The 25,461-nt window shown below is 35.9% G+C and overlaps 1 protein-coding gene across 2 annotated transcripts in view; it reads right to left on the reverse strand.

Annotated features, from left to right (window-relative positions):
• KLHL24 (kelch-like family member 24) overlaps window positions 1-25,461 on the reverse strand; it is a 39,886-nt gene that overhangs the window by 12,921 nt on the left and 1,504 nt on the right. Inside the window, exons 2-4 of one of the 2 annotated variants that reach the window (XM_008574210.1) lie at window positions 20,163-20,225; window positions 13,377-14,357; window positions 51-235 (exon numbers count right to left, since the gene is read on the reverse strand). In XM_008574210.1, the coding sequence (XP_008572432.1) occupies window positions 51-235; window positions 13,377-14,296 (1,105 nt within the window). In that variant the 5' untranslated portion in view covers window positions 14,297-14,357; window positions 20,163-20,225. Of the gene's footprint in view, window positions 1-50; window positions 236-13,376; window positions 14,358-20,162; window positions 20,470-25,461 lie in introns of those variants that run through there. The other variant, XM_008574209.1, reaches the window with a different exon arrangement.

Consider the following 25,461-nt stretch of genomic DNA (forward strand, 5'->3'; position numbering starts at 1 on the left):
CAAGCTGTGTCCAAATTAAAAGTAGCTACTTGTAATAATTTTTTATTTACCTGATACAAGAATGTCATTCCTTAGAGCACAGACCGCATACTCTGATTTGGTAAATTCTGGAAGCTTAGCCAAAGACTTCCATTCTCCTGTTACAGGATCATAACACTCTGTGTATGGAAGATTAAATCCTCCAACTCGTTCACAGCCTCCAACAACAACTATCACTTCAGAATACCCAGTGGACCTAAAATGCACAAATAGTAATAAATAATAAAATATACTCAAAAGTGTTTAAAACCCTAAAAACAAACCACACACTATAATAGTTAGGTTTATTCTCTGTGCATGTGCCAAATAGTACAGGCTGGCAATTACTTTGAAAATATTTACAGGGGAGTTGGTGACATCATTATTCCACAGAAAACTTCTGAGTAATTTTTTCTATGAGCCTTGACTTAAAAATTGTGTAGCAGTGCAAAGATCCTATCCAACTCGACTGGAACCCTAGTAATATTAAGGATGATTTTCAAATGTAGTTTTGTAGCAATTTAGATACACAGTATAAGATAATGCACTTCTTCTAACTGTAGGATAATGATGCTTTCTCATCAGATTTCTAGCTTTAAAAAAGAATTCATAGTATAATCTAGGCTATAAAGGAGTGTATGTATTTGTTCAGAAATTAATTTTTTAAATATAAAGTTAAATAAATTAAGGCAATCCAACTCAAAATGTTAGGCGGTCACTAAAAATGCTAACAGAGTTTTTATAACAAAAAAATGTTAAAGGAAAAAAGCAAGGTGAAAAATTGTACATAAAGGACATTCAATACTATGTAACAAAATGTGTCTGGAAAGAATATACCAAAATGCTAATGATGGTTGTCTCTGAATGGTGTGGCTCCCCCATTACTATCATTAAGATTTTCAGGGCCGGCCCAGTGGCGCACTAGGTAGAGTGCGACGAGGGTTCGGATCCCATATAGAGACCGGTCCGCTCACTGGTTGAGCGCGGTGCAGGCGCGACACCGAGGGTTGCGATCCCGTTGCTGGTCGCGGTACGTGACACTGAGGGTTGTGATCCTGTTACCGGTCACGAAAAAAGACAAAAAGGAAAAAAAAAAAAGATTTTCAAACCAATAATAAGCATAGGCTATTTTCAGAATGGAAAAACCTTTTAAGCCTGCTAAGAGAATCCTAACATTTATATTAATCACTGGCTTCTCTTATTTTGTTTCTATTTTTATTTCTCTTAAATTTAAGACAGAAATATAAAAACTATAAGCATAACCAAGACTTTTTTGTTCATAAGGCTCAATAGATAGTTTTGGAATTTTAAAATTCTTTGGCTTTTAAATTTTTTCACAAATATAATCTAATTAAACAGTCTTGTAATTACATATTATAGTTGCTACAAGTTAAGTCTTATAAAGAAAAATGCCAATACTCCCCTCTTCTCTTACTTAAATATAAAGAGAAAAAAACCCACATCAGAACACTGATTCCATACTTTTAGTCAGTGTAATATTACACAATTATGCCAGAAAAAAAAACCATAATAAGTGATATTGGTATCTCTCTTAACGGAGCTCCTCTATTCTAGCTATATTTACTCAGAGCTATTTCAACAAAGTTAATTATTCACCTATTCCATGCCATTCATACTTTTTCTATTATAGAATCAGAAATACACATTATAAAAAAGAATTTTGTTCATACATGTAACAAAAATTACTTCTAGGAACCCGAACCTAGTATGTAGTAAAATATTAACAGAAGAACTCAAATGTTATCAGTAATACTATTTTCTAAATAATTCCAAAACAAAAATATTTTTTAAAAAGAGAGTACAGCACCAGATACTTTAGTAGGACAGCTACTGACTCATTTATCATTCTTTCCATAGAAGTATCATTTTCTAAAATCACACTTAAAATACCTCTAAGACAAAACCATGTGACAGTCCTTATTTATTGATCGATCAAAAAAACCCTGCTGAACATTGGAGTTAAATCACTTCTAATTGTTTTAATATAAAACACAGAGTAATAATGATATAGCATTTTGTTTTATACTTTCTTGTATGGGTCAAATGTGTCCGCCAAAAGTTCATGTACTGGAAACTTGATCTCCACTGTAACAGTGTTAAGAGGGTGGGAAATCTAATTATGGTACTTGAAGGGAGGACTTCAAGAGGTGTTTGGATCATAAGGATTGTACCCTCATAAGTGGATTAATCCATTCATGAAGAAATCAGTTATCATGGGTGGGCATAAGGAGAGCAAGTGAGAAGGTTAGCATTCTTGCTCAGGCTATTCTCTTGCTATATGATACCCTGCATTGCTGTAGAGGGTCACCACCCAGAAGAAGGCCCTCACCAGATGTGTTCCCTGGACCTTGGAATTCCCAGCCTCCAAAACTGTAAGAAATAAATTTCGTTGTCTTCATACATTACCCAGTTTTTTTTTTTTTTGTTTTGTTTTTTCCTTTTTGTCTTTTTTTTTTACTGACCAGTAACAGGATCGCAACCCTCGGTGTCACGCCCGCACCGGGGACCGGCAACGGGATCGCACCCCTTGGTGTTGCGCCCGCACCGCGCTCAGCCAGTGAGCGGGAACTGGTCTCCACAGGGGATCCGAACCATCGGCGGGAGCGCCACTGCGCTCCCAAGCGGCACACTCTCCAGTGCGCCACCGGGCCGGCCATACATTACCCAGTTTTAGGTATTGTTATAAGCAACAGAAAACTGACTAATATACTCTCCTCACAGCATTTTACCTGTTTTATACTTTCCCTTTGCTTGAACTTGTTTGCCTTTTTAAAGACTTCTTAACCCAATAACATATAATGTCTGTTTTTGTACCTTGGAACAGGAAAACAGCACGAAAATCTAATGGGTAAAGCAGCAGTTCCACTAAATAAAAGATCACTTCAGTGTCTACTGGAACATGTGTTTATCTGAAAGGATTAGCAAGCTAGCAGTTTTGCCCGTATTGAAGGTCCTATTTGCAAACAAATGGCTTTTAGCCTAATTAGATCGAAGTCTGGTTTTTTTTTTTTTTTTTTTTAAAAGATGACCGGTAAGGGGATCTTAACCCTTGACTTGGGGTTTTCCGCACCCCCCCCCCCCCGGGGGAATGGGGGCCCTAAGGACTATTTTTATTTTAATTTTTTTTTTTTTTTAAAAAAAGACCCGGAAGGGGGTTTTTACCCCTTACTTGGGGTTGTCAGCACCCCCCCCCCCCCGGGGGAATGGGGGCCCTAAGGACTATTTTTATTTTAATTTTTTTTTTTTTTTAAAAAATGACCGGGAAGGGGATCTTAACCCTTGACTTGGTGTTGTCAGCACCACGCTCACCCAGTGAGCGATCCGTCCAACCCTTTATCGGATCCGAACCCGGGGCCTTGGTGTTATCAGCACTGCACTCTCCCAAGTGAGCCACGAGCCGGCCCCAAAGTCTGGTTTTAACCCAGTGAAACAGTTATTTCTTGAGACTGGATAAACAAAGAGGTCAGATAGAGAGCTGACTGCTTTAAGGGCGATAGGTTACTCCAACCAATAATGGCAACTACCAAGAAAAGGCAGTAAGTAGTCAACATGACAGTATAGGATGAATACAACTCTGGATACCCATGCAATTTATTTTCAGAATGAATGTTACTTGTGTAGTGAGGCTTTACATCTGAAGCTGTTTCATTAATTCATTAAAGTACAAATCCTGATTTTCTGCTATGATAAAATAACAAATATTTGCTTCTCTAGTACTGTTTTACTACTTGTTCCTAGGAAAACATGACAACCAAATTATCCTTTTTACAATGGTAATATGTTTTTAAAAATCACCTTTTAACATGAATTTGAGAGATTTAACATAAGGTTGAGGGAAGATCAAATTGAAAGGTCACATTCTTTGATATATGTGAAAGATAAAATAATTATAAATCCACAGGATATTCTAAACCAAATTAACAAACATGTAATAATTACCAGATTCAGTTAAGCATCTTAAAAGGTGAAATAAAGGAATTGCTTGCTGAAATAACAGACCTATTTAAAATTAATGCCAAATATGCCAGAGACAGGTGAACTGCCATACTAACTCTCATCAACAAAATGGGTTGAAAGGTGATCCTGGCTAATACAAATAACTGAAGATATTTTAAGAAATGCATAAAAGGAAAGGAATTGTGTTTGCATGTAGTTAAAGGTGAGAACTTTGAGCGTGATTGGAAAGGAAGAGGAGGGAGAGATGTTAGTGATAGTCTATTAACCATTCCAAAACTCAAAAATATCTTAAAATTAAGCCATCAAACCAAAATAATGGACTAAAATAGAGATATGAGACTTTAAGCCTTAAAGAGACAGAATGGTTCTCTAGTCTTTAAGATATGACAATGACCAAAAGTCAATGTATTAACCTATCTAAAGAAAGAACTATATCAGAAGAATGAAAGAGTAAATAATAATTAATTGTGCCCATTCGAGTTATTGTTACAGGGAGAGAGAATCTTAGCTAAGCTAACTTGAACATGGTGGTTCTTTGGTAAAAATATCTTTATGGTGGGTGAGACATCCTCAAGATATACTAGCTGAGAGGACTCCAATTCTAAAGAGCTACTAAATTGCTCTGTTTGGATTCCATGCTTGCCAAATAGGCTTTGAATACTTTGGCTTCCCTTGTAGTGACATATTCATAGTAAGAAAATAAGCTGGCTAGATTGACTTAAAATATCTAGTCTGCCTGACAGTTCCATTTCTTTATGCAAATAAATATACATTAACTAGAAGATAAGTAAGTTAATCAGTCTCTCATAGTTAATATTAAATCTGCCCCTGATTGTTTCATCTATTCTTACTGCATAAAAAGAAAACAGTTTCTGAGTGAAGAGGAATCACTGGATCACGGTGAATTCATCAATATAAACAACCCCTTTAGATACTTACACTACCCAGAAAGCCTTAGAGCTTTCTAAACTTGGTGAAGACACACTATCAACTTGTGTGTTGAGGTTTTACACCTGAAACTGCAATAGACAGAATGGCTTCTGTAAGGAAATAGCTGTACTGATCAAAAGACTCAAAATAATTTACTTTTCAAAATCAGCAATTATCTAAGAATTTATCATCAGGAACTAATCATAGATGTGCTTAAATATTTAGCCACAAAGATGTTCATCTTAGTGGTTAAAAAATCAGAAAACAGTTTAAATGTGTGTGGAGGGAAGCTTATAGTATACTGTAATAGATTTAATGTCATAGAAATACATTTACCACATATTAAGTGATAAAAACAGACAAATGGATTACAACCCTGTAAATGAAATAATAATTTCATAAAGCCAAATGTAAACAGTGTTACTTCTTGCTGATGAGAATATGAGTGATAATTTTTGCTTATCTCACTCTCTAAATTTTCTCTAACTAACATAAGTCACTCCACCCTCACCCTCCCCAACTTAGGAAAGATCAAAAGAAAAAAAAAATCACACTTTACTATTAATTGCCACTTCTGGACATCTGCTCAAACTAGCATGGGATGGGGTTTTTTCAGTTATTACCATTCTGCTACATTATCCTGCTCCCATGGCCATAGGTAAATGTCCAGAGAAGGTTGTCTGGTTGAATCAGAGATTATCTCTCACGAAGAGAAGGAGAGATTCAGTCTCTGAGTGCCTGAACTTGTAATGTATAAAAACCCAAAGTCCATGAGTGGCCATATTCAGGCAGACTAATGAGAGAGAATGATGCAGACATGCAGAGAAAAGCAGAGGCAAGAGGTAGTGATAGGGCACAGCTTCGTTTCTAATGGCTTTTCAGTTGTTTATTCTAGTCTTCTTTGAGGTCCTGCTAAAATTTTGCCATTAGGTTCTACGACACACTGACCCCTGTATCTTGTTAATAAATTTCCCTTTTTTTTTTAAAAAAAAAGATGACCGGTAAGGGGATCTTAACCCTTGGCTTGGTGTTGTCAGCACCACGCTCAGCCAGTGAGCGAACCGGCCATCCCTATATGGGATCCGAACCCGGGGCCTTGGTGTTATCAGCACCGCACTCTCCCGAGTGAGCCACCGGGCCGGCCCAATAAATTTCCCTTTTATACTTGAACTGGTGAGCAGGTTTCTATTATTTGCAATCAGGTACATTAGAGTTCAACGGATTGCAGAAAAACCCAACAACCTATAAGGGCCTTTCAAACTCAGGAAAAGATCCTCAATCTTATACATTAAAAAAAAGAAATGCAAATTAAAATTATGAGATACCCTTTTCACTTTCCAGAGTAGCAAGGATTTACAAAACTAATGTAAACAAACCTGTTGGCAAAGGAGTGCAAAAATAGGCACTTTCATGTTTTTAGTTGAAGTATAAGTTGGAAGGCAATTTTTACAATACCTACAAAATTTAAAATACACATATCCTATGACTGAGCAATTCCACTTGTAGTAATTCATGTTATAATTTAGCAGGGTATGTATGCAAATCATATGTACATGAATATTCACTGAGCATTGTTTGCAATGGCCAAAAATAAAAAAATACTAGAAACAACTAAATATCCATCATTAAGAGATGGATTAAATAAATTATAGTATATCCATAAATGGGATACTATACAGCTCTTAAAAAAGAATACATTTAGAATTTTCCATCATCATAATAATAATAAAAAGGACCAGTATGTGATGATATAGAACAATTCCCAAGATACTTTTAAGTAGTTGAAGCAAGATGCAGAACTGTGAGTATAATACCCTACCATCTATATAGAAAAATAGGGAGCTATGTGTACACACACACACACACACACACACACACACACCTATGCAAAGAATATTTCTTTTTTTTTTTTCCTTTTTGTCTTTTTTCGTGTCCGGCAACGGATTGCAACCCTCAGTGTCACGCCCATACCGGACCGGGACCGGCAACGGGATCGCAACCCTCGGCGCTGCGCCCACACCTCGCTCAGCCAGTGAGCGGGAACCGGTCTGTATGTGGGATCCGAACCCTCGGCGGGAGCGCCGCCTTGCTCCCAAGCGGCGCACTGTAGCAGTGCGCCACCGGGCCGGCCCCTGCAAAGAATATTTCTAAAAGAAGTTCAAAAAACTGGTTACACAGGTATCATTTGGGGAGGAGAACCAAGGGTTCTTCTCTCCAGGGTCAGGCAGAGGGAGACTTACATTGTATACTCTTTATGTAAAAACGTTTGAGTTAAAAATAACAATGGATTAACATATATAAAAATGGTGAGCCATGAATCCTATGATACAGTGGAATATTCTTAAGAAGGACCGGAAGAGAAATTCAGAACAGTGAATTCTATCTAGCCCTAGCCCTGCTACTTTCTAGCTTTGTGACCAAGAGCAAATCAGTTCACTTCACTGTGCCTTAGTTTTATCATAAAATAAGGAATAAGGGACTTATTAAATAATCATAAAACACTATTTCTTAAGAAAAAATATATTTATAACTCCCTCAGTCTTTTCTTGGTTTCCAATGGGAATTTCAGCTTTGTCCTCATTATAGCAATTAGGTTCCTGTATTCATTATATAGTAACTGATTATTAGATAAGAGATATTGGAAAATATTAGAAGAGACAAGTAATTAATTAACTGCTGATTCCAGCGTCAAAATGATGAACTTATTAAGTCTTAGTTACATCTATTGCTCAATGGAGCATGGCAAAAGGCATCAATTTTTTTCATGGATATGAATAGTTTACCATGTATGGTCAATACACTGGAAGACACTTGTTCAGTTTAATGCCATCCATGTTGATACTTAGGAATCTCATTTTGTAGGCATTCCAGTCCTATCAAAATGGAAAATTAGCATTTATCTGGGGAGATGACTCCAGGGAACCATTATTGTAGGGACAACCTGGATCAAGATATGATGCAAAATCAACAATATCAGAACCACACTACCAAGCACTCAGGAATTTATAAGTCTGATGTTCAGGCTGGAATGGAAAATACAGAAATCAATATTTGGGGTAGAGCAGGGGCAAGATATGGAAATTACGTGTATTAGAGGTCAGAATCAGACTGTCTAACGATGGTCAGGAATGTGAAACATCAGAGTCAGGGACAGTAGAGTGAATACCACAGGTGAGATTCATGAATTGGGACAAGGTTGGGGCAGAGAAGCCCATCACAAGCAGAGAAGTTACTTTTCTCCAGATGAAAAGGTTTTTAAGTGTAGCACTTAGCATGCAGGAATGGCACATGGAGGCAAGTCAAATATTTATTAGACAAAACTTAAGCCCTGTTTAAGGTGGTTACCACATGATTCTCTATAGAGTTCAAAAGTATTCCTGAGTCTAATCATGTATATAAGTGTTAATATTAACTTTTCCTCTCTCAAACGTTTTCCACATCAATATTAAACTTTTGACTTGGAAGCAAGTTTCCAAACTATGTTGGGGACTTTGGGAGTGGGCCAAGGGAAGAGAGTAGGAAAGAGAGGAAATTAGGACTGTTAAGTGCACTGAATAAAAGTAGAGTATTTAGTGCAGACCTATACAGTGAAATTGTTTTGCAAAATATCTCTTTTAAATATTAATATACAAAAGGTACTAAAGTAAGAGGCAGTATGCATACTAGTTAGGAGCATGAACTCTGGAGGCAGGACACCTAGGTTTTGAATCCCTTCTCTACCACTTACTAAACTATGTCACCTTGAACAACTTACTTCTATGTGCCTCAGTTTGCTCATTTGTAAAGTGGACATAATATAATAGTAGTAACTGGCAGAGATGTTCTGAGCATTAAATGAGTTAATATATATAACAGTACATAGAATAGTTCCTGGAATGTAAGTGTTTCCTATTATTATTATGGAATGATAGATTGGAAGTTAATATCTTTCTGTAATGAGTATAGATCTTAAATTAGAACAATTATAAGGCAAACTTTGAAAAAACTAATATATTGGAACAGATGCAATAGCTTACTATTAATTTAGAAAAATATATGCTTAAAATAAACCAGCAAGCATTTCTGTCTCTTAAACCACATTTCCTATTTTACAAAAGTACAGCATAAATTTAAAATGTATTATGATTATTTTCCTCATGAAACCAGCAACAATATTTATTAAAAATTTTTGTGAAAATACTAGGTTATGAATTTTTCTTTTTCTTTTTCTTTTTTTTTTTTGTCTTTTGTCTTTTTCCGTGTCCGGCAACGGATCACAACCCTCAGTGTTGCCCCCGTACTGGACGGGGGACCGGCAACGGGATCGCAACCCTCAGTGTTGCTCCCGCGCCTCGCTCAGCCAGTGAGCGGGAACCAGTCTGTATGTGGGATCCGAACCCTCAGGCGGGAGCGCCGCCGCATTTCCCAAGCGGCGCACCTGTTGCTCCCGCGCCTCGCTCAGCCAGTGAGCGGGAACCAGTCTGTATGTGGGATCCGAACCCTCAGGCGGGAGCGCCGCCGCACTTCCCAAGCGGCGCACTATCCAGTGCGCCACCGGGCCGGCCCTAGGTTATGAATTTTTCATGTGGTATTTCTACTCCTCACAACAGTCTTACAAGTAGGTGGTTTTATGCTTACCTTACAGATGAAGAAACTGATACGTAGAAAAGTTAAAGTTGTGTATAGTCAGATTTCACAGCCTGTCTGATTTTTTTTTTTTCCTCCCGACTTCCCAGGCCCCTCTGATTCTGAAGCCGATATTCTAACACATCATGATACTTGCACTGGGTGTTTATTAAAAACAGAATTATTATAAAGATTATAGTTGCATAATATATAAATAGAAAGATAACCATTGTTCCTAAGCTTTACTCCTTCTGTGACTAGTATCGCTATTTTTCTCCATGCACCCAAAGGCTTATAACTGGCAGAGCAGATTATCAAAGCATTTGTGCTCTTAGGTTGGCCTATATTCTCTTTCTAGGAAACTACCATTATACTCTGTTTTTAATATAATGCGTTTTGGGGATTTCTCTGACACCTAAGAGGCAGGTGGGTATGTAGGCAGACTATTCAGTATAGGTTGAGCTCTAGAGAATTGGCACAGAATAAACAATAAAGAAATACTGGCTAATGTGGGGAGTAAAAATTAACTGTGCAGTAGAGAGATCAGACTGTCACTACCCTAAATCTAGAGTTAATATTTTCATCACTAATGGTGGGACAACCAGATACACTGTGTCTGCTACTGTTATGCGATATAACTTGTACATTATGTAAGATGAACTCTAGCCACACATTTTTAACTTGTATCCATCAAGCTGAAGCTTGTAGAACCAATTTCCAGCTAAATGCAGCTAAATGACACCATAAGGAAGCAACCAGACAAATCCAGAAGGTGGAATATCTTTCTGGACAACTTTCCCATCAACAAGTCAGAATTATGAAAAAGAAAGTGTTTTGGAATAAAAGAGATTTCATGGAAATACCTAGATGTAATGAGTGATCCTGGATTGGATCCAGGTTCACGAAAGAACAGTTTGGAAAAGATAGGAAATTTGAATATGAATTGGGTATTTCATAATATGAATTTTTACCATTAACTTTTAAGTGTGATAATGTTACTTTGTCTATCGTTTCTAAAATACTCACAATCAAGGAACAAATATATATATATATATTTAAATTGTAAAGGAAATATATAAAATAAAAAAGGAAATGAATGAACAAATAAAAGAGAAAAGTCTGGGCTGGAGATAAAGGTTTGGTAGTCAATACCATATATGGTAATTAAAACCATGAGAATAGATGAGATGAGATCACCTAGGAAAGTAAGGCAAGACAAGGATATGTGAACCAAGCAGACAATCAACATTTCAAAGGTTAAATACAGGAGTAAGAACTATCAAATTGATAAAGAGCAGCTGGAAAAATAGGACAACCATGAGTAGAATGATATTCCAGAAGCCAACGGAGGAGAGAGTTTCAAGATGGATTTCAAGCAATTAGTAATGTCAAATTCTAAAGAGAGCTCAAGCTGGATAAAGACTGGCAAATAATAAAACAGAAGGTCAGTGATGACCTGATCGAGAGGAGTTTCAGTAGAGTGACTGGAGCAGAAGTCAGAGGAGGAAAATGTGGTTGAAGAAGTGAAGACATCACTCCTCTTTCAAAGAAGATTGGAGTTTCTCAGAAAGATGAGAACCTGTACAAATAATACACATTGTTCAGATAATGAAATTCCTAGTAACTAATGCTAACATGCAGTTAACAGATAAGTGAAAGACAGAATGTAAGGGATAGAAGGTGATGGCAGAGTTGTAAAATAGAGGATTCCTCTTTACATTCCTCATGTAATACCCACATAAAATAAATATCTGCTATTATATTTACAATAGTCTGTAAATTCTATATAATTAAAGTTTGCATTTTTTCCTATATGTCTCCTAAAGAGAGGTAATATTGCAATCTTATAGGTAGATGTGTTTCACTGTATGAAATGGATCAATTCCCTTAAAAATTGGATGTAAAATACTTTTTTGGAAATCAAATAATTACATGAATTAGGAAAATTATCTCTTTAAAGGGGTGATGGAACCATAAGGCTGCAATCTGATTTCATCAGGTCATATCTTTATAAATATTAATAATAAATGACATGTTGATTTTACAACATATAATCCTTGGTCCCTTCTCTAATCCTATGAGATTTGCAGGACGGGTATTATTAGCCACATTTGACCCCCAGACCATTCTGTTTGCTACAAGGGAATTCTGCTTGAAAAAATTAGTGATTTTTTCTTTGGATGGATACTGTGTGTCCAGAAAGTTCTGGAAGAGCTAATAATAACACAACCCTGAGGATGTTTAGCTTTCTTAATGAATATATATATAGGAACCTTGGTCTTTCCACATTCTTAAGCTCAGTACAAGTGTCTTAACAGTCTTAAAAAAAAAAAAAAAAAACCACTTAAAAAAAATCATTGGTGAGGGCCAGCCCCGTGGCTCACTCGGGAGAGTGCGGCGTTGGTAGCACTGAGGCCATGGATTCAGATCCTGTATAGGGATGGCTGGTGCGCTCACTGGCTGAGTGTGGTGCTGACCACACCATGCCAAGGGTTGCGATCCCCTTACCGGTAAAAAATAAATAAATAAATAAATAAATAAATCATCGGTATATTTATAAAATAAAATTGTATGTTTTCTGTCCTTTGTTAAAAGACTAGGAATAAAATGTTTTATATACTTCTTTCTTTTAAAGCAATTACTTTTAACTAAAGTCAGCTAACTTTGAAGAAAAAAATGCACTCTTATCCTAATACAAAAAATATGTCAATTTTTAGTAATAACATTTACCCAATATTTTGGTAATATTTGATTTTGGTAATATCTGATTTATAAAAGTTCAGACTTTCAAGTACTGGAGTTTTCTTAAAGTGAGTCAGGACTACATTATACTATATAAATAATAATAGTTAATAATTATTAAGCACTTTCTATGTGCCAAGTTTTATGCTGGGTACCTAAAGATTATTGTATTTCATAGTTTCAATGGTACAACCTGTGAAGTAAACACTATTTATCATAATTCTCATTTTACATATGAAAAAACAGATTAAATCTTGCTATATCCAGATGAATGTAGATTTTAAAAACAAGTTATCTCACAATATGCTGAAATTTAATCACATTCCAAAACGATGATACTCAAAATCAAACTAAATAGTATTCCTTCCATTATTACGGTATGGACATTATTTTTCTATAGCTTATGAATTAAAATCTATAGGCATTTTGCAGATATAACATATTGTAAGAAGATACAAATATAGTACAATACTTAATTCCACCCCCTAAACATAAGTTTTTCCAAATTTTCTATAATGATGATGTAATTTTCATAATCAGAAAAAAGATTTAAAAATTGAAATTGACATTAAATATAGTAACTGTGGCAATTAAAAAAGATTTGAGGCCTTGGTTTTACATCTGAGAATTCACTCAGTATGTGTTCCAGCTTACTTACTTCACCTCTATATTTCACGTCCCCTGTTAAGGAAAAAGGTAGGTCTGTGGATGTGCAAACTGTTTTTTATAAGTAGAGGCAGCCCAAGAGAGCCTACTAAAGTCTGTAGCAACTCTGTATCCAAATACCTCATGGAAAGAAAAGTGGAATGGTTTGGGGCCCTACAAAGGTTAATAAGAGAAATTAGCAGAAATATGTTGAGGCACGCACAGTTGCAAAGACCCTTCACGACACCCTCTGATAACTCAGAACAACAATAAAAATGCAAATGCTGTTGCTGAGTCTAGTCTTCAGCAGGAGAGACGTTCTAATGGTTTATGTAATCCAACATAAATCTTAAATAAAGCCACATGTAGACTATACACTCTGAGATTGCATTCAGGAAGTTTAAAATATTTTAAAAACAAAAACTTTTGTTAACTACATTTGTAAACAGTCTTCTCACCTGCGTGGCCTGGTTCTTGGGGACATCATTTCATTCCCAAGTATGTGGTACCGTCTTGCTTCATGCAACAACTGATAACACTCAGGAGAATTCTGAATCAATTGGTCCACCTCAACTGTTTGAACAAAGTAGTTGGGATGCAACAGAGGAAGTCTTACATGTGTCAGGAGCTCATGTAACAATGGTCTTCTCAGATCAACAGCACGATAGACCCAACGCATGACGGCTTCAAAAACCATTTCCTCTTTACCAATGACAAGTTCATCGCTACAAATATAATCAATAAGTTCATCTTTGTCAAGCTCCAGAAATTCTTCATGCTGGGACACATCCTCAAAAGTCTGTAATGCAAAATTTTTGCATTTTGTGAAGAGTGTTTTAAGTGAATGGGTGTCAGCAAAGCGCTGGATTCCTAAGCAATTACAAGGATCAAGTTGTTCCTCCAAGAACTTGGCACATGCATCACGGAGAACACTAATCTGAAAGAGGCTTGATGTTTCAAAGAGATATTGTACATTCTCTGTAGTGATCTTCACCTTTCCAGTATAAACATACTGCAAAAAACATTCCATAGCTTCAGCTAAAATACCATTGATCTCAACCAACATTTCTCGACTCTCCCTGTGGTCATTACAAAACATAGCTCTAAAGTAGCTACTACAGGCTGAGAGAACAGCTCTATGGCAAGGAAATTCTTTTCCTTCCACACAAATGATCACATCTGTGAATAAGCGGCTATCTCGGAATTCATTAAATATCTGGAGTATGTTTTCAGCATGGGATGATCCTGAAGAGAAGTCAAAAAACTCATGACCTGTCAGAGATTTAGGGTCCATTTCAAAAACTTTACGCTTAGTTGCTGGGGAATCACGCACCCCGAGATCCTCTCTGTTTAGTCTGCGTCCCAATATTAGTACCATTGTTACATCAGTTGACTATATAATTGCTGAGAAATGACTGTTGGTGATTTTCTTTATGTGGCTAAAAGTGAAAAAAATGAAAACACTTCAATATGTAAAAAATTCCATATTCAAATTATATATTTTCATTTTGATGTAAACACTACAACAAAACACACAATTACTACATTTCATATAGGGTATAGAGCGCTATCTCATTTTAACAAAAACTGATAAAACAAAAATTGGCATTTACACAATTAGAACATTAGGGCTAATTTGCAATAGTACTCTTTGAGCTCTCCAGCTGAAAAGAAAACTATGTACTTTGCGAATTACTAATAACCTTCCAATTCCCCTTTTACACAGCTGGGTTTCATACTACTGACTGTAGAGTTAAGTCAAACTGGGTTAAAGAAACAGAATTGATTACAGTCAGATAAATAGTTATCTTAATACAGCACTGCTAGAGAGGACATTAGCTATATCTCTCAACAGCCTCTAAAAATATGTACATTGTTTGACCAGCAAGTCCCTTTCTAGCAATCTCTCCTAAGGAAATAATAGGGAATATGTAGAAAGATTTATCTACGGAAATGTTCAATATTATATTAATAGAAAATACATAAAACAACCTAAACACGCTGCAACAGGGGATCAGTTAAACCAGTTTATCTTCAGGATGGAACACAGTCTACACAGCCACCAAAAATTATATATAGACTATTTAATGACACGGGGAAGTATTAACCAGATAGTAAATGAAAAAGCAGATCACAAAACATGCTAATAGAAAAATGTATATATCAGTCATCTAGGGATAGAAAATAGGAGGTGCAAATGCAAAAATGTTAAGTAATTTGTTTACTTTCTCTATTTCCCCCCAAATTTCCATTACAGATATTTTGTTTTAAAACAAAGTACATTACAGTACTTCGTTTTAAAAAATTTTAAATGCATGTTACCTAGGCCCTGCTCCCTTTTACTAATAAGAAACATCCCCCAACTCCCCTCAGAATTATTGTGAATAAGTAACTCATGGATTGAGGCACTGGGCTATAGCCATCAATTCTCTTTAATGTTAATTTTAAGGGAGTTCTTCTATTCCTACTCTTTCCACATCACCAGGAGTTGATGTTGATACCTGATCTAAAACGTATTAGTAATTAGTTTAAGGGGCACTCAGAGTAACTCCCATCTATTTCCATACCCTCTGAATCTCATACACAATCCCTTCTCAAAGTCCCAACTTCTTCCTGAAATATTTCAACAGTCAGACATTCAGGCCTAAGTAAGGCAGCAAAAAGAAGACAGCTAAAGGACATCAGAGATAATCCAAAAAACAAGATGCCATCCTACATTCACAAGCAACAAAAAAAAAAACTGGGACTTGAGAGTTAACAATCTTAATTTAAGACTGTATTTTGTATTCCTTTGTCACATTAAATTGTACCTCATTTTTAAAGTCCTTGAGTGACACAAAGGGAAAGAAAATATGTAACATCAAAATGAGGAAGCAATTCATTCTTTATATATTCTCCTCTTTTTCATATTCTCATTTATTATCTTTATCCTCTTTTCTCAATCACTCTACTGCCCGAGATATCCTAGTTCCAGTACTCACTAGATACTTCCATGAGTTCCTCACTGAATTTACTTAATTTTGTCACTTCCATCACCCTCATCATCAAGTGTTTGTTATGTGCTAGGTCTAGAGTTTACAGAGATGTGAGATATTGCTATTAGAGTTTTTAAAAAATATACTTGTGACAAAGCATATTTACAAAAAGATAAATAATAATACTGTATTAGGTAGCATAGACAATATACCATACTGGTATAGACAGCATAGTTCCCCTTAAACTTCTATTAAGTGCTTTTTTTTTTTTTTTTCCTTTTTTTTTACCTCTTCATATAAATTAGCACTACCTTCCTGAAGTCTAGGTAATAGGATTTTCCCCAGGCAGATGTACGCCAGGCTATTCTGATTGTTCTGGGAAAAGTACTTAGCCATAACATCTGAAGGATACCTAAATGCATTCTGTACAGAATCTTTTCTCTTCCATTCTTCTGTCCACTCCCCAATTGTGCAGGTAAAGTCAGAAAAAATTCAAGCCCTTTTTATCCGAGATCACTAGGTGGGGATTCAGAGACAGTATGCTGATATCTAAAACATCCTAAAATGACTAAAGAAACATATAATGTTCTTTGGCCACCTCTAAGAAACCTTGGCAAAAACTGAGGAAGTTCTTGGAAATCTACCAGGTAAGGCTTTAGGAACTATTAGAAGCCAAATCTGTGTACTAACCATGTATCAACTAGTTTAATGAAACCACAGAGGCTGTACTTACCATACAAATAAGAAATTAAACAGAATAACAAAACTAATCTTTTTTTTTTTTTCCGTGCTTACCACGTGCCAGGCCTTTTCTAAAGTCTTCATATGATTTAGCTAATTTAATACTAACAACTCTATGAGGTTGGTATTACAACTAATGAAAAAGTTGGTTTACAGCCTTAGGACTTTTTTTTTTTTCCTTTTTGTCTTTTTTTCGTGTCCGGCAACGGATCGCAACCCTCAGTGTCGCGCCCGTACCGGACCGGGACCGGCAATGGGATCGCAACCCTCGGTGTTGCACCCGCACCTCGCTCAGCCAGTGAGCGGCCGGTCTGTATGTGGGATCCGAACCCTCGGCGGGAGCGCCACCGCGCTCCCAAGCGGCGCACTGTAGCAGTGCGCCACCGGGCCTGCCCAGCCTTAGGACTTTATACACAGGATTCAGATAGATTTTTCCAAATGGGCAGGAACTATTTTACAAAGTAAGTCAAAGAGTGACTAAGTTAAAAAACAAAACAAAACCTAAAACCAAAAACAAAAACATAAAATTCCAAATATACAAATATATATGCAATTTATTTCCTAGATACGTAACAAAGGTTTGTGATATAATGAAACAGTTATGACAATGGAAGATCACATAGAAGGCCTATTTAAATGAACACACACAAAAGTAAAAATAAACCTAAGAGAATGTTTGCTAATGGCTGGTTTTTGGAGTAAATGGCAACAAAGTAACTACCACAAATTTAGTTACTAAAATTAGTTAATATTGAGGGAATATTTTGTCTACCTGTATGTTATGGCCCAAGGAAGCTTAATTTTAAACTGTAATCTAATTATGCTTTGGAGATTTTAGGTAACAGATTTGCCTGAGAAAAAATAAAATCTCTACTTAATTTTGTTAATTTTAAAACCTAAAGGAATAAAAACGTATGAGTTTAAAATTTTTTTTATTAGTTTTAAAATTTATTATCAGTAACTGAAAAAAGAGTTCCTTCCCATCTCTTTTAAGATTTTTCTAATTACTTAGATAATTCATGTTTGCCTCACTGGGTTATGGTTGTCCATGCATGTGTGTACAAGTCTGCATGTACATGCACACACACACATAGGTTAAAAATTTTAAATCCACTTATAATATATAGAATCACTTCCAAATTCCAAATTCCCATACAGGGGCAGTAGCACATGTATCAAATATGCTTTTAATCTGAAGTTATCTCGATAACAAGTTCTATACACAGAAATCTATCCCCCAGAGCAAGACAGATCGCTATTGTTCCTGAATGTCAATTTTTTGCTGTTGCTGAAACTTCAAAAAGTTAAAAGCATGTAATATCACAAATGATAAAAAAAAGGGAACATTTCAATTAATAAACAGACTGTGGTGGCATGAAATATAACTCAAATTTTAATATTAATGTTTTACTAATCTAAATTCAAATTATGGTTGAATTAGCCACAAGTCAGCTTCCCAAATCACAAATTTATTCTTCATATCAGCTAATCTAATTTAAATTCTTATTGCCTTTCAGATGAAAAAAATTTACAAAAGCAGAGTTACAATTAACTCTGATTAGTGATATAATTACTAGTGTTAACAAAAATCTTGAGACATCTGCTTCCATACATTTTAATTTTCTTAATGTTTAAATGAAAATGTGTTTAGAATGCAAAACAAAATAGTGTAAGAACTAAGTATTTCTCTTTGGCTAAAACAGACGAGTAGGAAAACATATTAGAAAGGATACTCTGCTTTCTATGTCCAGTGATCTTACTGTATCTAGTATTTGTTAGAGAAATTTGGGGATAGCATATTGAGTAAGTATTAATATAAAGCTAATTAAAACTTTGTAGGAGTTAAGTAAGAATCTGTCTTTTTATGCTATTTTCTGCCTCTTAATCTCATAGTTGTTTCCTTGATTTGTTGACTGACAAAAGAAGTCTTCCTTTCCACTGCTTTTACCCAGTGAAAAACTGAAAATCCTGGATTAGAACACCCATAAAATCACTTGCTATTATTCAACAGCAACAAGATACTTGTTTACTGCTTTGTATGTAAGAAAGACTATCTCATAAATTTCATAGATCCTTCCAAGCAGTTTTGGTCTGCTGCCTCCTAGCTTTTTGGACATGTTCACTTTCTCTGGACTTTCTCAGAACTCTCTCATTAACCAGTATCCACAACAGTAACAAATATAAAATAAACTCTTCCTATTTCTGACAGGGTAAATGATCTGCAAGGGGCATCTTAGAAATGTGAGATGCATTTCAAAGTGTATCATTTGGGCTTCCAGATGTAATATGTTAGCTTTTGCCTTCACATTTTATACAAATAAAATACTGTAGGGCCGGCCCGTGGCTCACTCGGTAGAGTGCGGTGCTGATAACACCAAGGCCCCGGGTTCGGATCCCACATAGGGATGGCCGGTTCGCTCACTGGCTGAGCGTGGTGCTGACAACACCAAGTCAAGGGTTAAGATCCCCTTACCGGTCATCTTTAAAAAAAAAAAAAAGATAAATAAATAAATAAATAAATAAATAAATAAAAAATCTTCTACTGTTGCTTAACTTATCACGCATGTTTTCTAATTTCTCCTCCAACCATGTTCCTTGAGGGCAAGGACAGGAGGCTCTCAATTTAATTTAATAAATGTTTACTGAAGGATTCTTAAGAGTGAGGCACTTAGCAGTTTAAAAAAAAAAAAAAAAAAAAACACAAATAAAATACTTTAACCAGTAATGGTTAAATATTTAATCATATCTCAAAGTAAGTATCTAATATAAGTTCAAGACTGATCATAAATGAACTCACACATAATCAAGCAAACAAAACACAAGATTACGGGTTGTATTCTTCTAAAAATTGTGGAAATATCAAAGCATAATTACTCCCAGCAGGAAAAAGTAAGCAACTAAGTAGGTATCTCTGGACAAAACAAATGGGAAAATGTTTGTTCCAAAGAAATATAATGACTGAAAGTTATATCTAGATGAGTTAGTAGATACAAGTGTGATCAGACTGTTATGTCAGTGACTGTCTGCCCAAGCTACACAATTTTGTCTGGAAAAGCTAGAATCTTCTTGCTTCTCTCCCTCATTTCTTCAGGAGCTTTTACTCCTGGAGCTGTACTCTCACTTGAAAAGATAACCTTTCTTAACAGAAAGATTCTCCTGGTTAAGGGTGCTGTAGGGTTTATTTCCAACTGCAGAACTCATAGACATTCTGATAGTTTCTGATTAAGTAGATTTAAAATCACATGTTTTTGCCCTATGTCCCAGAAAACCAAATGGAGATCATTAATTTTGGTATCTTGAAGACTAGAGAAAAATGTAGAAGAGGAACCAAGGCTTTCAGGAAGGAGGGGAAAGAAGTGGGTAAATACTTTATGTAGGAACAGAAATGACTGTGACTCTGCCTTCCTTTATGATTTAAGGATAGAATTAATTGTTCCTTACTTTGATTGGCTTAAGTAACCCCTGGTTAAAGAAAATAGTTCAAATTCTCTTATAATGATGTTTAGTTTATAAATATTACAAATATACCTTTTTAGCACTTGCTTGATCAAAGTCCCAGTCAAAATATTTGTGTTGTTTTAATTTCCACACCTAAAATAAATGGAGAATAGCAACATATAAATCAGATACTAATCAGTTCAAGTACAACTGGCATTATTTGCTAATATGTTGAACAAAGTTTTTAGTAAATTCCACTTTCTGTTAGTTCACTCTTGCATAGAAAATCATTAATGAATAAAAATTTCTTAAAGCAAATTAGTAATTTTATGCTCTTTTACATACAAATTAATTCCTTATTTATCAAGTTTCTTACTTGACAAGTCAGATTCCTTGAGTGAAAGATTAGTAAACAGGGGCCGGCCCGGTGGCGCACTGGATAGTGCGCCGCTTGGGAAGCGCGGTGGCGCTCCCGCCCGAGGGTTCGGATCCCACATACAGACCGGTTCCCGCTCACTGGCTGAGTGAGGCACGGGAGCAGCGCCGAGGGTTGCGATCCCGTTGCCGGTCCCCGGTCCGGTACAGGGGCAACACTGAGGGTTGCGATCCATTGCCGGACACGGAAAAAGACAAAAGACAAAAAAAAAAAAAAAGAAAGATTAGTAAACAAATATTCATATTGAAAACAAGCTGGGGCTGGCCCGTGGCTCACTTGAGAAAGTGTGGTGCTGACAACTCCAAGTCAAGGGTTAAGATCCCCTTACTGGTCATCTTTAAAAAAAAAAAAAAGAAAAAAGAAAACAAGCTAATGTTGGCACTGAGATGAAAAAATATATACTCTTTGATAATTCCACATTGACTATTTGAAGAAAGTCTGGAAATTGATGCTTTACCTGAGTTCAGGCCATTAAATAATTCTAACAGTTAATCCATGGATATTACCAAAAGTAAACAGTTTAGTCACTATTTATTATATAACTACAGAATCAATTTGAAAAAAAAATCTCAAGAATTCTGAGTCATTCAGAAAAAAACCATTTAAAAAAATCCTTGGTTTTCTAGAGTTTCTATACAGAATCTCTAACCATATCAAATTATTTTATCTTTTTTTCCTTTTTGTCTTTTTTACTGACCGGTAACGGGATTGCAACCCTCGGTGTCGCGCCCGCACCGCGCTCAGCCAGTGAGCGGGAACCGGTCTCCACATAGGATCCAAACCCTCGGCGGGAGCGCCACCACGCTCCCAAGCGGTGCACTCTCCAGTGCGCCACCGGGCCGGCCCTCAAATTATTTTATCTTTTAATACATAAATGTATATTTCTTCTGCTTTGTTGAGCCTTATAGACTTAATACCTGTAGAAACCAACTAATTCAACAATTTTATTTTATTTTTTGGTGGAAGGGTAGAAGAGCAATGCTTGAGAGAAAATACCAGAACCTTGAGCTGTGCACAGAATAGCAATAGTATTCAAATACAAATGGCTCTGGTTTCTGGCCCAGATATCTACAAATAGAACTTGTAAATTCTTAACAAGTTTAGGCAAATTCAAAAGCTGATCCCAAAACCAAATAAAAAATACCAAATGATTTTTTTTTCATATATGCACCAACACATCTCTATACCCAGATTGTGCTATGATTATGAGGTGAATGTTAACTTGTGTGCTTCTTTACTTTCAGAAGTCAGTCTACCTTGTGTGTACCCTTGGTAAAGAATATTGCAACTCAGTCAAATTAGGGGATTGTTAGTTCTAGCTAAGTAAGTGTTCCTTCTCAATGGATAATAAGATCCTGAGCCAATGTAGGGATTCAGGTGAATTCAAAAAACATTTATAGAGAGCCTTGTCTGTGTCTAGCACTCGGGCCGCAAATATTGGATTCAGATCCAATTCTAGACTGTACGGGGTTGGCTAAGATTAGAACCAAACAAGAACTCCAAGATTGATACTAAAATATATTCAAATTCTCAGCATTTCTCTATCAGGAAACATGTGCAAATTGGAACAGAGCTTCTCATGACAGATTTGGTCTAGACAGAAAGGGCAAGGCAATTCACCTGGTCATTTTCTGCAGGATTTTTAGGTAACAGTTACCAACCTAATAAGTAAGGGCAAGGGACAGAGGTCAGGGTACAAAGTCTGAAGGAGATGAATAATATCAGAATTGATCTACAGCATAGTTGTACTGTAACAAGCTTATTTTTCCTTTAGAATGCAATAATCCTATACAAAGAGATTACTATCATCCTTACAGAGAGTATGGATTAAAGAGGGGCTTCTAAAGACTAATAAATACCACAAAACAAAGGAAACCAATAACATCCTTAGTAGCATGGCCCTTATAACTTGTAGTAGTGAATCATCACATGCAATGCTCTACATTACTCAATTTTTTCTAATTTAACCTTGAATGAAGAACGACAGAGACATAGAGCAGTTAACAAGAAAGGTTAACCAAGAAGAGGTTTATCTTTAAAGATAACAGAAACTCAAAAGAAGGAAAGCCAGAAAATAATTGCAACATGGTCAATCCTTTATTTTAAAAATAACCAGAAAATTACATTTAAGAAGGTACTATACAAAACCAAGCAGTTTTATAAATTCCAGATATTTTCACCCTATTGTTTCAAAAGCTATTTCCTTGATGATCGCTTTTTAGAAATTACAAATTTGCATTTAAATTTTTAATTTAAAGGGTTACTCTGGATCAGTGGTTCCTGAACCAAGTTTTACAAATGTAATATTTAAAGTCCAGTCTTCAAGCTATTTTCAACATTTCCCATTTCTTAATGGAACCACCAAGACCATATTTGCCCAGGATAAGATATTAGAAGTCAATTAAAACCTCAAGTTTCTTTGGCTAGAATTACAGCAACTAGTGATTATTTCAGTTCACTAGAATCTATAGGCAATACACTGTGTAACTTTGATGAGAAAGAGAAATAAAAGAGGTACCTGGTTATGAAAAATTTAGGAGAGCTTAAACAACATGTCAGACTAAACAATATGGCTCTATAAATAAAAAAGAACACTCTTCTCCTAAATCACAAGAAAAAAAAATCAAATTTCTCAACAGTGTTTCTCTTCCTTGGCTTAAAACTATACCCCAACTGCTAAAGGAAGGGGGGGAAAAAACCCCAAAAACAAAAGAATTGTTAATCCTCAGACATCACACCTGGTATATCAAGCTGCCCTACTGAGCCTATTCACCCCTTTCACTAGATTTGACATGTAAAATTCATGTCATTTGGTTTTATCCTGCTAGCATAGATTCTTTAAATACCTAACATGCAGTTAGGTACTTAACGCATTATTTTATTTTAAAATTGAAAGAGCTATAGATAAATGGTACAGTTATGTTTTCTGTTAGTGAAATTGTTTTTGGTTCTTATGTCAGAATTAATTAAAGCTGCAAGGATGCCACTAGGTAGGTGCTCTGTCATTTGAACAAGTTTGAGGTCTAGTATTCTAGATGACTTCTCTATGTATAAAAACACTTGTAAATCAGTGATTTTTATTTACCTTAGTGGTGACAAATTATTTACAGAAATAACCTTTAGAAAACTCAGTAAAGAGTAAAGCTTAATCACTTTTTCTTTTCTTTTTCTTTTTTTTTTTTTGGCAGGGGGCCAGTGTGGAGATCTGAACCCTTGACCATAATCACTTTTAAAACATCAATGTTAGTAGTCTCTAAGATATGCCAAGAGATGAAAAATTATAGTTCTAGAGTTATGAATTTAGGCAGAGTGACAAACTCTTAAAATTAAAAAAGTTAGTTTTGCTATTGTGTTTTTAATAGGAGAAAGAATAGGGGTTTTAAAATGTCAATAGTTGTCAGTGACCACATAATCTTTAATTGTTTGAGCACAACAGAAATAAAATCACACAAAATGTATTTTTCATATGTATACTAGAGAGGATATTTTATTTACTTTTTTATTGTACAGTCCATACCTAAATATTTATTGAAAAAAGATGTCCCAAATTTCTAGGTAAGAGAAAAAAGTATACATAAAAATAACTGCAGTTACTTATTTGATAAATAGTATTTATTTTTCACAGGCTTGACCTTTGGGTTTTAATGAAACAGTAGAAAAAGAAGGAAGTTTAAAAAAAGCTTATTGAAAAAGCATTACGGCTTCAACCAGTTGGACAAAAGCCAGGAAAGTTTAAGTTAAAGCTGGTGGTAAGCCCTAACTCAGAATATTATTTCTTCTTCCTGTTTAGAGACTAAGTGGCAAACTTTGAATAGCAGGACTTTTTGGAGTGGTAGTTTCATTTTTTAAATAAAGTTAGATGGTTACATTTTGTGCTTATTTAGATATATTAAATGCTCTCAACGCACAAGTAATGAGGCAGTCCGATCACAGTAGCTGCTCATTCTGATCTAGCCATCTCTATGTCAATTTCAAAACTATATTAAGAATGCATAACCAGTAAGAACTGTTCATGTTCAATTCCTGCTTCACCTAGAGGAGCTCAGTCTTCCTCCCACAAAAATATTTCTCTTGGGTAAATTCCTACAGATTTACAGGAAAAGAAAATCCGATAAAACCCAAGTACCCTATTGACTCAAGAGATTAGAAAAACAATCATCAACACACGGCGGCTTAAATGATTGGTCTTGCAGATTTTATTATTGTTATCTTAACTTAAAATTTTAAAACAACACACTGGCAATTCAATTTCAAAAAATTTGAATTACCACGGGGATTAATACATAGAAGTGTGTGAGCCAGAATCCCCCATATAAGGAAAACAACTCATCTAAGTCGGAGTATATAGGAGAATCTTTAACTTTTAGAGGAGTACCCTCAAACTATCTTTTTACAAAAGTAGAAATCTACTTTTAAATCTTTGCCCACAGCAGGCAGATTTTACGTCTGTTTTACAAATCTAATAAAAATCCAACCTCTTAGCTGGCAGCCCTATAAAGTCTGTAATTGCAAATACTAAGACGTGATTTTTAAAAAACTGCTCACGAGATTAATCATTAAAAATCCACTGAAATCAGTTGTAAATAGTCACTGCCTCGGGGTGACCATGAGGCCCCTAAAATGTGACGTCATGGCTCATATTTAGCTATCTAAACCTTGTTTACAGAACCTGCAAGAACAAATTCACAGGAGTGGGAACTTCCTTTGCGCCGCCCCTGCTGATAACGCGACACCAGTTAAAAGGCGCTCAATTTTCGGTCCTCGGAGAGCCGGCCGCGGCTGCTGACCCCAGCCCACCCACAGCTTCCCGCAGGCCCGGACCGAGGTCGCGGCGGCCACGGAGGTCCCCCCCCCCCCGCCCCCCGGGCCGCGGGCCCCCCCATGTTAGCCTCCCATGCCCCAGAAAGCCCCCAACCATTTTTTCCCCCTTTTTTTTTTTTTTTTTTTTTTTTG

Source organism: Galeopterus variegatus, unplaced genomic scaffold (genome assembly GCF_000696425.1).
Source record: "Galeopterus variegatus unplaced genomic scaffold, G_variegatus-3.0.2 Scaffold1013, whole genome shotgun sequence".
Taxonomy (NCBI): domain Eukaryota; kingdom Metazoa; phylum Chordata; class Mammalia; order Dermoptera; family Cynocephalidae; genus Galeopterus; species Galeopterus variegatus.